The sequence below is a fragment of the Furipterus horrens genome, unplaced genomic scaffold (assembly GCF_987537825.1).
Source record: "Furipterus horrens unplaced genomic scaffold, mFurHor1.1.pri manual_scaffold_3, whole genome shotgun sequence".
Taxonomy (NCBI): Eukaryota; Metazoa; Chordata; class Mammalia; order Chiroptera; family Furipteridae; genus Furipterus; species Furipterus horrens.
This window is the reverse complement of record NW_028327173.1, coordinates 154743-167606: the sequence shown is the minus strand read 5'-3', so window position 1 is coordinate 167606 and position 12864 is coordinate 154743. Positions and strand designations below refer to the sequence as shown.

Here is a 12864-nt window from a genome sequence, read left to right as displayed (position 1 = left end):
CCTGGACCGGGGCGAGACCGGCCTGGGGCTCAGGGTGCCGTTTATCTTTCAGCGACGCTGCCTGTTTGTAGCATCACCATTTCTATTTTGGCTTGTTTCTCCTTCCAGTGTTGTTTTTTTTCATTGGTTTGTAAGCGCCCCCTGTGCAGGAGCCCACTGTTGATGATGCCTTTTGCCCGTTGCGGACGCAGGGCATCCTCACCGGCACGCGTTCACGGAGCCCTAGCGAGCCTGTGGCCAGGCCGAGCGAGGGCGCCGCGGGCCCCAGGGGGCCCCAGGCCCTGTCTTTCCCCAGGTCGGGAGTGTTATCGCTGCCTCTGACGGAGAAGGAGATCGTGAGCGGCACGTCCAGCTGGCGCTCGAGCGGATGCGTGCGGCAGCCGTGACCGAACTCCTGGAGCCCGGACGCGCCCTCAGCACCGAGGCTGTGAAGGAGCCCTCCCACCCACAGGCCGCCAGAGCCAAGGCTGGAGAACCGTAAAGCCAGCGGGGCGGGGCGGGGCCAGGGGCGGGGCCTGCCGGAGGAAGTGCGGCTGGCGCGCGGCATCCTGGGGCCGGAAGTGGGGCTCACGCGGCGGCCTGGCAGTCATGGCGGCGAAGCGGGGCCGTAAAAGGTGGGTTGAGAATGCGGGGGCCGGTTCGGCCTCCTTGCGGTGCCTTTATCGGAAGGTGCCTTTCCGTGCTCCTGGGCAGCGGGGCTGCGGCGCCCCGGGCTGGCGGGGAGTCGTGACTTCGGTATTGTGGCCCGCAGACGCCTGGCGGAGCTGACGGTGGATGAGTTCCTGGCCTCGGGCTTGGATTCCGAGTCTGAGTCGGAGCCCGAAGGAGCCGCAGAAGCCGAGGCGCGGGCGGCGCGCGGAGCCTCCCGGACCCCGGATGGGCCGGGCGGGAGCGCCTCGGCCAGGTGAGCGGCGCGTGTCCCGCGGTGTGCGGAAGCAGAACCCCCTCCATCGCCCGGCGCCCCCAGAGCGCGGGTGCTGACCGCTGCCCCGGACCCTTGGGTTAACTCATTCTTTCACCTGATGCTTACTGAGCAGTTGCTCTGGGCCAAGCCTGGTTTTAGGGGGTGGGCGTACGTGGGCGGGGGATGATACAAAGGTCGCTTTCTGGCCTGGGGAGCTCATTGAGCCTCGGTAGCGTCGGGAGGTGCCGCGTGCCGTGGACAGAAAGGGAAAAGCGTAGCTGGGGCATGTGTTGCTGTGTTGAGTGGAGCAGGTCTTTCAAGGACGTGAAAACTGAGCAAAGACTTGAGGGAGCAACCCGTGCAGACAACAGGGAAGAGTGTTACGGTGTTTGAGGGAGCGGGGGAGCGGGCCTGACGCAGAGGTGAGTTTGGCTCTGGCAGGAAGGCGGAGGAGTAGCAGGGGGTGGACCTGGAGAGGTGAAGGAGGGGCCATTTCTGAGGTGTCCCAGTGAGGCCCTGGGTGGTGCTGTCAGGTAACCGAAACATCGCGGGCTTGATACCCGGGTTGTGGGTTCAGTCCGCAGTCTGGGTCCCTGCGGAAGGCATCCGATCAATGCTTCTGCCTCCCCTTTTCTCTCTAAAAAGCAATGAAAAAACGTCCTCGGGTGAGGATTAAAAAAAAAAAACAAAAAACGGTTAATAACCATTTCAGTAAAAGGGGAAGTCCCCTTGGCGTTTTGAGCAGTGAAGTGATAGCATGTGACAGGTAATACTGAGCGTCACTTGGGTTGCTGTGTTAGGAACAGGTTGTAGGTGACGAGGATGGGGATAGGGAGGGACATTTATAACCAAGAGATGGTGCTAGTTTGAGAGGAGGAACGAGACATTTCAAAGACCCTGCCGGTGAGATCTCCCAGTGTTGCATGTCTCACCTGAGTGCCTGGAAAGGTAGAGCTGCCGACCACTGAGGCAGAGCGAGTTTGGGGGAACCCACATTCAACGTTGTTGTGTTGGGCTTGACATGCACGAGCGGAAACGTGTGCAGGGGCTGTGGCGTGTGTGCGCCTGGAACTTGGTGGAGAGAGGGATCTGCTGAAAACTCACCCCCTGGCAGCCCCTTCAGTTGTGGGTAACGTTTGTGCAGGGAGCAGGCGATGCCCTCATCTTCCCAGGGGAGGCCGGCAAGCCGGTAACGTGGAGGACAGGAGGCCCCGCGCCCCCACCCTCTGGTTCTGCCTGTCTCTCCGGCCTGATGGCTGACCCCTGCCTCCCCAGCCGGCGTAAAGGCCGTGCATCTGAGCATAAGGACCAGCTTTCTCGGCTGAGGGACAAAGACCCGGAGTTCTACAAGTTCCTGCAGGAGAACGACCAGAGCCTGCTGAACTTCAGCGACTCGGACAGCTCTGAGGACGAGGAGGAGCAGCTCCACACCCTGCCAGATGTGCTGGAGGTGAGGGCCTGGACAGAGTGGAGGGGGCGGGGGTGCACCCGCGGCCTCTGCATCCCGCTCTAGCCTGGCCCTCTGTCTGGTGCAGGAAGCTAGTGAGGAGGAAGGTGAGGAGGATGAGGATGGGGCCTCCCGAGGACCGAAGGGGAAGAAGGGGGATTCTACCCCTGTGACCCTTGCCATGGTCGAGAGATGGAAGCAGGGAGCGAAGGTGAGAAGCAGCACAGGAGGAGCAGCCACGCACACGCCCCCCTCACCCCATCACTGACCTGGGACCACGCAGGCGGGGGGACCCCAGCCCTGAGCAGCTGCACTGGAGTCCCGTTCAGTACAACGCGCCTCGCTCAGTCCTTTCTCAGGCTGGGAGGCCCCAGCGCTTCGTCACTCCCTCGCGCAGATGCCGGGGCTCTCCTGCCCCTTTGCTCTCAGCTTCTCACTCCGGTTCCTTGCTCCCCGGAGTCTCTTATGGGCGGGACACGGTCTCTGTGTCTTTGATAGTTGGTCAAGCCAGGTGCCTTTTTCCGAGGGTCTTGCCCTGGTTTCTGTGGGGAAAGGAGGGGGCAGAAAGAGAAAACTGCCATCCCCCACATCCTGGACCCTCTGCCCCTCCCCCGTGGTCCCTGAGCAGGCTCCCTGCCCACCCAGGAGGACTCTGGATGGTCTTTTTACTCCCGGCACGTGGCAAGGGGTGCCTTTCTCCCCTGGGGCAGGTTCTGGGAGCCCTGGCCGCCGCGCCCTCTGCCCAGCACAGCCGGCGGCTCCCACAGCGTTCTGGGTTCTGTGGCCCCTTCAGCAGCGCCTGACTCTGAAGCTGTTCCATGAGGTGGTGCAGGCGTTCCGAGCAGCTGTGGCCACCACCCAGGGAGACCAGGAGGGAGCTGAGGCCAGCAAATTCCAGGTCACAGACAGTGCTGGTGAGCTGGGGCCAGGGGACCTAGGGTACAGGCTCTCTGTTCCATCTCCTGTCCTGCGAGCAGCACCCGTGGTTTCCTCGTTGCAGTGTTCAATGCTCTGGTCACCTTCTGCATCAGAGACCTTTTTGGCTGCCTCCAGAAGCTGCTGTTTGGAAAAGCCCCAAAGGACAGCAGCAGGTGAGAGGGGGTGGGATCGCGGGGTGTTTGGGTCCCTGCAGTGGGGAAGGCAGAGGCCTTGTGACCTGGCACTCCCCTCCGGACCCAGCTGGCACAGGGGCATGGTGGGGACAGGGACTGGCTCTTTGTGGGGCTCTTGGGAGAGGCTGGTCTTGCAGAGCGGCCCCATACTGTGTACTTCTGTCTGGAAGGGAAAGTCCCCAGAGTTTCTCAGGGACCGCAGACTGTGTGCCTGGCTTAGGTTCCCCATTTTCCCAGGTCAGGGTTCTCTCTTGCTGTCTTCTTTCTCTTTGGATGAACGAGGCTCATCCACTCTCCTTGCCCTTTGCCAATGGCTACTGGGTCTATGTCTAGGTTGGGGGCCTGGTCAGCGCTGGGTTTGAGAACCTCACCTTCCACGTGAGAGGTGGATCGAGCAGAGAGGCTGTGGGACATGGGAGGAGAACAGGGGTCACATTGGGGCTGGGAGGGCCACGCAGCCACGTGGCCTGGAAGCAGCGAGGGCCGTGGAGGGTCAAGCTTCCCCCAGATGCCTTTTGAAGGAAAGAAGTGTCCAGGCAAGGGCCCTTCTTGTCATCACCTGAAGGGGAGGTGGGGCTGCCTGGTCAGGCTGGACTGACATTAGCGGGGGAGGGTTTGGCTGTGTGGGGGTGGCTCTGTCTGACTGGGGTGGAGTGGGCAGCAGACACAGTGTGGGCTGTGCTGTCCTGAGAAGAAGGCCCCTTCCTCCCGGGTCAAGGTGAGCTCTGCGCAGGTGCCCTTGCCCTCTGTCCCCAGCAGGTTTTAATGAGCCTGAGTTTTTTAATGAAATCAAGTTGTACACAGGGCCCATGTGCCCTGTGTTCCGTGCATGGATGGAACGTGGCTCCGGGCGCACCACTGTGTAAGCTGGGGCGGGGGTGTCTAAACCTTGGGTCTCACGCAGGCGGGGTTGCTGTGGTCCCTGCAGGTTGCTGCAGCCGTCCAGTAGCCCGCTGTGGGGGAAGCTCCGGCTGGATGTCAGGGCTTACCTGAGCTCAGTCATACAGGTGTGGTTCTGGGGGCAGGGCAGGGGGGGGGCCCTGCGGGTTCACCGGGGCCCGGCCATGGGCAGTGGGCGGGTCTTTCTCTATCTCGGCATGAGTGGGTACGGCCACACTGATCTCTCTGGCTTCCCTAGCTGATGACCTGTGTGGCGGAGACGACAGTGGCAGCGGCCCTTCTCCAGCACATCAGCAGCTCCGTACCCTACTTCCTGACCTTTCCCAAGCAGTGCCGCATGCTGCTCAAGGTGGACAGGGTGGCTGGGTGCTTGGGGCCACCCTCAAATGCTCTAAGCCGCCAGGGTCTGCCTCGGGCAGCACAGGCCAGGCACGTGAACAGGCTCCCAGCTGGGGCTGTTTCCCAGCAGTGATCACAGGAGCCTCTGGTCAGCCTCGGGGAGGCCGAGACCGGCCCTGACGTCTCACTCTTTGCAGCGGATGGTGGTCCTGTGGAGCACAGGCGAGGAGACGCTTCGCGTGCTGGCCTTCCTGGTCCTCATCAGAGTCTGCCGGCACAAGAAGGACACCTTCCTGAGCCCCGTCCTAAAGGTAGTGTGGCCTGGCAGCCCCTGTCTGTGGTGCCCCAGTCTGTGTGTCAGTCGGGTTGGAAGTCTCAGCCTGACGGACAGCACCCCTCACGGGGACTGTGGCTCCAGGCAGACCCCGGTCCTTGTCACTCCCTGAGAAGTGGGGCACAGTGACAGTGATAGGAGCCCTTGGACCTGCTGGACTCCATGTAGACTGCAGCGCACAGCTGTTCCCTTAGTGGACGAGGACATCGAGTGTGGAGAGGGACAGGGACCTTGTGCCCGGCTCCAAACTGGCTGGCCTGGACCCCCCCCCAGCATGTAGCAGGGCCTCCTCTCCCGGTCTCTCCGTGGTCCTCTTGCTGCTTCCCAAACTTGTTCATGCTGGAGCTCACCCTCGCTTGGTACCGGGCCCTCCCTCTGGCCAGACTCCATCTGAGGTCGGTGGGTGCACTGTATGGAGGCTGAGCCACAGTGGGGGCCACGGGGGTGAAATCTGCAGCAGACACAGCTAGGCTGTGGTCCCGAGAGGCAGCAGCTCCCAGGGAGAGGCCCGGGTGTGTGGCTGTGGGCACTAGGTCCCTGGGAGCTTAGGCAGCTGCAACTGGTGTCCTGGCAGCAAATGTACATCACGTACGTGAGGAACTGCAAGTTCACCTCCCCCAGCACCCTGCCCCTCATCAGCTTCATGCAGCGGACGCTGACTGAGCTGCTGGCCCTGGACACCAGTGTCGCCTACCAGCACGCCTTCCTCTACATCCGTCAGCTCGCCATCCACCTGCGCAACGCCATGACCACGCGCAAGAAGGTGTGCAGCTGGGCTAGGGTGGTGGGCAGCCCAGGAGCCCGACCCAAGGGCCTGGGGCCTCCTGGAAGAGACAGCCCAGCACCTTGGTGGAGTCAGAGTCCTTGCTGAGGGGCTTGGGAGGGGCCTGGTGCTGCTCCCCGCTGGGACTTACTCGTGGCAGGAGGCAGACTGGGCCCTCAGGGACCCTGGGCTGAGCCAGGTGGACTCTGTGCAGGAGACGTACCAGTCCGTGTACAACTGGCAGTTTGTGCACTGCCTGCAGCTGTGGTGCCGTGTGCTCAGCACCATCTGCCCCAGTGATGCTCTCCAGCCCTTGATCTACCCCCTCGCCCAGGTTGTCCTCGGCTGCATCAAGTGAGTCGGGGGGCGGGGTTGGCCCTGAGGGCTGGTGGTCAGAGCCAGGGTGGCATGGGTGGGCCAGGGACAAGGTGGCAAGAGGCTGTTCTGGAGGTCAGGGCAGGGCTCAGGGGTACAGATGTGTCCTGGAGGGCCACAAGGGGGCTCCTTTTCTGGGTGGCCAGGGCCTACCGTAGGAGTCTGAGTCTGAGGTCTGTGCCTTGGTGACATGGTGACGTCTGAGGAAGGGCGGTGGTGGGGCTGCAGTGGCTGCGTGCCCACATGGGAGGACACCCTGGCTCGGGCAGGTGGGCTCTGGTTGCCTGTGATGTGAGCTGCTCCCTGCTCCTTTGTCGTAGGTGGGCGTCCTGGGGATGTTGGGTAGAAGGGGCATGTGCAGTGCGGAGGGAATTTGGCTTTATTCATGTGGGTTTCCTGGATCAAGCAGGTTCAGTCTGGTTGGAGTCCTGCGTGTGACTCTTCAGTGTGGGTTTCAGCAGAGAACGGAGGAGCCACAAGGGGCCTGGTGGCTGTTGGCCAGGAGAGGGCAGCTTTGTTCTGAAGGGGGAGCCCTGAGAGCAGGGACAGAGGCTGGAGTGCGTGACCCCAGCCCGTTATGCACAGTTCAAGTGCAGTGAGGTTCCAGCTGCCCGGTCTCCCCACAGCCCACGACTGGGCAGGGAGGCAGGTCTCAAAGGCCTTGAGTCCTGGCGGGACAGTGTGGCCTCTGACCCCAAGAGGAGACAGGGAGGCCCTGCTGAGGTTGGGGCTCCACGGGAAGGGTTGCGGCAGTGGCTGGAGGGTGAGGTGGGTTTGTGGGGTCCCCGAGGCTGGGCCTCATGTCACTCGTCCCCCCGCCCCCAGGCTGGTCCCCACCGCGCGCTTCTACCCGCTGCGGATGCACTGCGTGCGCGCCCTGACACTGCTCTCCGCGGGCACCGGCACCTTCATGCCCGTGCTCCCCTTCATTCTCGAGGTGAGCAGGCAGGGGCCCCACAGAGCCTGGGCGGTGAGGGCGTCGCTGGTCCTGGGGCTCTCAGCTGCCCAGGCTGGAGGCCCGTGTTGGCTGGCGAGAGCGCTGGTGAGGACAAGGGAGCTGCCCTTTGGGGTGGGGCTGAGGGTACTCGTTCCAGGACATAGACCTGGGTTGGTCTGGGCGTCTGTCCGAGGTGAGGGTGAGCGGGAGAGCCAGGCCAGAAGCGCAGGTGTAGTTCCCAGGCTACGTCCCTGTGTGTGCACACGCGTGTGTGTCTGCCCCACGCTCATGTAGCTCAGGTGGGGATGGAAGGCTGTGGTCCAGAGCTCGGCAATCCCCTGGTGGGCCTCAGTCCAGGGGACACTCAGGAATTCGCGCCCTGTCAGGGGGGCCTTCCTGCTGCCCACCGGACAGCGCAGAGCTGGGTCCCAGGAAGGCGGGGCTGGCACTGAGGTCGCCCTAGAGCAGGAGGGGCCGGGAAGGGAGCCCCAGGAACCTTCTCACTCGGTGCTCAACGGTACAGGCTCCCGCTTGTAGGGGGGCCCCCACCCAGCGCTGGTGACCACACTTGAAGCTCCCCCCTGCTGGCCAGCTCTGGACATCTGTCCCTCTGTCCCCTCTGCCCACAGTCTCCCTTGGCCTCTTTTCCTTCCTTCACTTCTGCACTGGCCGCAGCCTTGGCTCGCGGCAGCTGCGCCCCACACACCCCTCTCACCCAGGGGTGCAGGCCTCTCCTCTCCAGAGGAAACAGGCCACAGGCGGAAGTCAAGCTCTCTGCCTCCAGGGAGCTTCAGCCCTTCCTACGCTGGGTTGAGAGCAGCCCCCTGTGGGATGTCAGAGGCCCCCTGCCGCCCCCCGCCTGGGCTGAACCAGGCTAGAGCAAGGGCCATGCCCTCCCAGGGACCCACAGTGCGGATGCCACCATTGCGGCCCCTTTTCACCTGGAGCCGACCTGAGCTCAGCTCTGTGGAGTGACCTGTCGGGGGCTTCCCCAGTTAGGCCACCCCAGCCTCAGCCGCCTCTCCCCCTTTGGGACTCAACCCCCTCTGAGGGTTGTGGGGGAAGGTGCCTGCTGAGAGGCCAGGCACCCACTCTGTTCACTGGGCAGCCTTCTCCCTCCCAGAGGCCTTGGTGGGCACAGCCTCCTGTCTCTGTAGGGGACAGAGGAGACCTGTGTCCCTTGGAGTGTTACTCCTGGGGGTGCAGCCCTGGGGTTGGCACCAGGCCTTGGGGGTGTGACCGTGGCGGATGGTGCAGTGACAGGGGCCCTGTACCGGGGACTCTTTGTCTCCAGTGCATCCTGGTTGCTCTCTGGCCCCATTGCCAGTCGGTGCGTATGCGTATGCCTGTGCTCCTGGTCCTGCCCGTTGGCCGGAGCCCCACCTGGGGTGAAGGGGCTCCCTTGGGCACCAGAGCACCGACTGAAGCAAGCAGACCAGGGGTGCAGTGTCTGTGGGGATGCAGGTCTAGTGCTGCATCAGGCCCCTGTCTCTGCTCTCAAGATGGGTGTCCAAGGACCCAGGGTCCAGGGGGACGGTGCAGCAGGATGCAGAGGCCACTGTCTGGGCTGACGCAGCCATCGGTGGCGGCAGGTTTTCCAGCAGGTTGACTTCAACAGGAAGCCGGGGCGCATGAGCTCCAAGCCCATCAACTTCGCTGTGATCCTGAAGCTGTCCAAGGTCAACCTGCAGGAGAAGGCGTACCGGGTGAGGCTGGCCTCCGGGTCTCTGGGTGGGGCCTAGGCAGTGCCCTTGGTGGGGTCGCGCAGGATGTCAGAGGCCACGGGGGTCATTGTACAGGGTGACCATGTGGCAGGATGAGTGTGGACCAGAGGGGCTTGCCACTCTGTGGAGAACAGGGTTGGGGAGCAGGCACTCGGCCTCAGCCCCAGTGACCTGAGTGTGGCCTCCAGGAAGGTGGTGGGGTCCTGACCTCCGGCCCCTGCCCTAGGGAGGGGGCTGGTATGTCAGCCTGTAATGGACATGCTCTGAGCGCCCATCCCCGCTGCCTTGCTCCCCCCCGTGCTCAGGACGGCCTGGTGGAACAGCTCTACGACCTCACCCTCGAGTATCTGCACAGCCAGGCACACAGCATCGCCTTCCCTGAGCTGGCATTGCCCGCCGTCCTGCAGGTGTGTGCCCCCCGCCTGGCTCCCTGCCCTCCCCACGCGCCTCTGGCCAGCTGTAAGGCATTCAGTGGCTTCAGCTCCCTGTTCAGCGGACGCCAGAGGAAGGCAGCCTGTTGGCTCCAGGGCCAGTGGTAGAGCCTGGCCCTGCGCTGCCCTCCTCCCAGGGCTGTGGTATGGGGGTCCCAGCCCCTCCCCAGGGCCGCTGCAGCCCTGGGACCAGATGGCCATGAGGCCTTGGGGCCGTTGGGGCTGACTGGGCTGCAGCTCCTAGCCCTGGGTCAGCTGCTCTCCTGACCGCATGCTTCCCCAGGGGGGTCCTGGGTGTCTGGTAGCTTCAGCTGCCTCAGCTTTCCTTCAGGCAATCCTGGGGGTGCACTGGGCGGCCTTCCTCTCTGAAGCCCCCTCTGGGTCCCCCATGGGGGTCCATTGGCTTTCACCCTGATGCTCCCCATCTCAGAGGCCTGTGCCTTGTGGGAGGGGCACTGCCTGTCTCTGCATGGCCCTTGGCGGGGAGGACTGCTAACTCCCAGCTGCACATGGCTCAAAGGCCCATGCAGACACGGGTGTGTGCGTGCAAATCTGTTGCTGGGTTTGAAGTCCCAGAAATCAGCAAGTTATTTTGGTAAAGAGCCAGGTGTTATTTTAGGCTTTGCAGTCCTGTGGTTTCCACAACTGCTTGATTCTCCTGTCGGAGTAAAGAAGCCCACAGCCGCTTGCCGGGGGGCCCTGCCGCCACACCCGTCTCCCTGGTCAGCGCACGTGGGGTGTGGGCTGGTGCAGGGTGCAGAGCGGCCCTGTGCGAGCTGGCTGAGCCCCTTCCTCCTGCAGCTGAAGTCCTTCCTCCATGAGTGCAAGGTGGCCAACTACTGCCGGCAGGTGCGCCAGCTGCTGGAGAAGGTGCAGGAGAACGCCGAGCACGTCCGCAGCCTCCGCCAGAGGGCCTCCTTTGGCGTGGCCAACCGTCAGGCAGTGGTCCGTGGGGAGGGCACCGGCCCGTGTGCAGCTGGGGTTGGGGTTTGCACAGGGTGGCCTGTGACCCTGAACTCTTCCCCCAGGATGCCTGGGAGAAACAGACCCGGGAGGAGGGCACTCCTCTCACCAAGTACTACAGCCAGTGGCGGAAACTGAGGGACCGAGAGATCCAGCTGGAGATCAGCGGCAAAGAGCGGGTGCGGCTGGGGGGACAGTGGGGCCTGGGCACCCTGGAGGCATGGTTCTGAGTTGGGGACCTAGCACCCAGGCTGTGACTTTAAGACAGGATAGGGAGGGGTGCTATTGGGGATGACATCCAACATCCACAGGGGTGGTTGGGGCTGTGGCGGCTCTGATGTCACTTAAAGGCCAGTGAGGGTCTGGGGCCTCGTGTGGAAGAAGGAAGGGGAAGGGATGAGGACGTTGGGTTTGGATGGAGCCTGTCTTCAGGACTGAGGGTTCTTCCTGGTGGCACAGCTGGGCTGTGGCTGTGGTGTTGGGGTGGGCACTCAGGGCTCCCTGCACAACCTCACCTGCCGCTCTTGTTCTGGGGACTCGCAGCTGGAAGACCTGGACTTCCCCAAGATAAAGCGGCGGAAGCTGGAGGGCAGGAAGGATGAGGACAGGGTAGAATTCAAGGATCTCTTTGACCTGGACAGTGATGAGGATGATGCCGCAGACTTCTCAGAGAGAGGTGGGGGCCTGCATGCCTCAGCTTGAGCTCCTGGGGGGACGGGCATGCCAGCCTAGTTGTCCCTTGCACCTCCAGGAGCTAAAGGAGGGGCGCCCACTCCCACCTCAGCTCCTGTTTGCCACTCTGCTTGCTTTGATAGTGGGCGTCTTGTCCCTCCCCCACTGCTCCCCAGGACAGATCTCACTCTCTCCACTTGCACAGGCGGCCAGGGCAGGGTGGGGGTGGGGCTGTGAGCCCAGCTGGGCCCCCTACGCATTTGCTGGTGGCCTACTCCCATGGGCTCTTCACCTTGGTCCCCAGGAGCTCAACAGAGGGTGGAGGATGACGAGGACGATGACAGCAGTAGCAGCCGAGACGAAGCCAGCAGCTCCGAGGGTGAGTGGTTCCTGAGTTAGGGTGCTGAGCCCCTGAGTCTGCGTGTCTGGCGGCCAAGGCTGCTCCCTGGGGATGCCCAGCCAGCGGCTCCATCCTACTGGCTCTGGCAGCCAGCAGCAGTGGCCCCGATAAATTAATTAGTACCATGATTAATTAGTGATGAGGAACCCCCAAGGCCAGCTTCCTCCTGATAAAGCAGAATTTATGTAGCCTGTGCATCTCCCTGCAGATGGAGGCCCAGATGAAGAAGCGGGCCTGGCGCCCCAGGAGCTGTGGCAGCTGCTGGCCCAGGGGCCGGAGGACGAGCTGCAGGACCTACAGCTCTCCGAGGAGGACTGAGGGCCACCCCTGGGGTTGCTAGGGCCGCCTGCCTCCCTGTCACCAGCAGGCAGCCTGCCCTGGGCCCGCAGCTGCCCAGAGGCCTTGGGGTCAGTGCCCACACAGGGGGAAGGACAGTCAATGGTGGGTGGAGCTTTATTGTTACAACATAAAAGACCAGAAAGGACCAAGGCTGTGCTGATCCCTGGAGTGGAGGCCTTGGGGGCTGACACCTGCACTGTGGAGCTGTCCCTGCTGTGCACCAGTGTGGCCGGTCCCTGTTGCCTAACGTCAGGATGCTGAAAACCCTCACAGCAGTTCCAGGGGCACAGCCAGGGCCAGCGGGGGCGGCTTATCTTTGGCTTGTCTGCAGCACCCAGGGGCCAGCTCCCCAGTCTGTCTGCTCCAGGCTCTGCCGTCACCCTTAGAAAGTCTGGAAACACGTTCCTTTCCTCTTCAGTCTCATGTTTTCCTTTTAAAAGTTCTTTGTGTTTTTGCTTCCAAAACCAAAGGAAAACAAGGGGAGGGGCCTTAGTATCGCAGCAGCTGGCACTGATGGGTGGGGGGCCTGAGCAGGCCACCCTCCAGCTCAGCACAGAGGCTGGGAGGGATCTGCAGGCCCTGGGAGCAGAGCCATTGCCCCATTCTCTTGCTTGGGTGAGGCAGTGGCGTGTCCTCCCCCGTAGGGTGAGGAGGCCGTTGATGGGGATGGGGGCTGCTCCCCTGAGCTGAGCTCCTGCTCAGGGGCCCGAAGTGTTGGTGGCTGCAGCGGCAAAGCCACGGGGAAGCTGGCCATGTAGAAGACCCGGCCCAGGCGCTTGGCCACCTGTGGAGAGACAGGCCTGGGTGGGGGTCTGCAGCCAGGAAGGGCCTTGGTGCAGCCTGTGCGCTGTCTGGAGACCCCCACCGCAGCTGGCACTCACCTGTGCCCGGATCTTGAGAGCGGGCCCCAGTTTCAGCCCCATGGTGGTGAGGAGGTGCTCCTCTGTCAGCAGGGGCAGGGTCTCCCCGTCTATTCCCTGCTCTCTGAAGACCTGGCATGGGGTGGGGAGCCTGTGAGGGCCTGAGTGCGGAGCAGCAGCACCCGCTCTGTGGGTCCCTCAGCTGTTAGTGCTGGTTGTGGGGCGGGGTGGGTGAGGGCTCCAGCTGGCAGAGCCGGTAGGGGCTGCCTGTGCAGTTCGCAGGAGAAACGTCACGTGAAAGAGAGCTGTTGGGCCTGTGCCGGTGTGGGGGGGCGAGCACCAGCGGTCCCCAGCCCACAGCCTT

At 63.2% G+C, this 12864-nt stretch overlaps 2 protein-coding genes across 5 annotated transcripts in view; one reads left to right on the top strand and one right to left on the bottom strand.

The window, feature by feature from the left end:
• Positions 1–531: 531 nt before the first annotated feature.
• Positions 532–11925, top strand: NOC2L (NOC2 like nucleolar associated transcriptional repressor). Of its 3 annotated transcripts, none has more exons than XM_090268378.1 (19): positions 532–614; positions 752–904; positions 2180–2354; positions 2440–2562; positions 3148–3265; positions 3352–3442; positions 4392–4470; positions 4602–4712; positions 4900–5013; positions 5611–5799; positions 6014–6153; positions 7000–7111; positions 8704–8817; positions 9141–9242; positions 10068–10211; positions 10295–10408; positions 10773–10905; positions 11206–11280; positions 11510–11925. In XM_090268378.1, exons 1-19 carry the CDS (start codon positions 589–591, stop codon positions 11617–11619), a joined length of 2223 nt encoding a protein of 740 aa, XP_090124504.1. In that variant the 5' UTR covers positions 532–588; the 3' UTR covers positions 11620–11925. The 3 variants fall into 3 exon arrangements, with proteins under 3 accessions (XP_090124504.1, XP_090124505.1, XP_090124503.1); XM_090268379.1 differs by having other exon boundaries at positions 3145–3265; positions 10116–10211; XM_090268377.1 differs by having other exon boundaries at positions 3145–3265.
• SAMD11 (sterile alpha motif domain containing 11) overlaps positions 11925–12864 on the bottom strand; it is an 18734-nt gene continuing 17794 nt past the window's right edge. For both annotated transcript variants that reach the window (XM_090268380.1, XM_090268381.1), the window contains exons 13-14: positions 12522–12632; positions 11925–12424 (exon numbers count right to left, since the gene is read on the bottom strand). In XM_090268380.1, the coding sequence (XP_090124506.1) occupies positions 12188–12424; positions 12522–12632 (348 nt within the window). In that variant the 3' untranslated portion in view covers positions 11925–12187. The remainder of the gene's footprint in view (positions 12425–12521; positions 12633–12864) is intronic.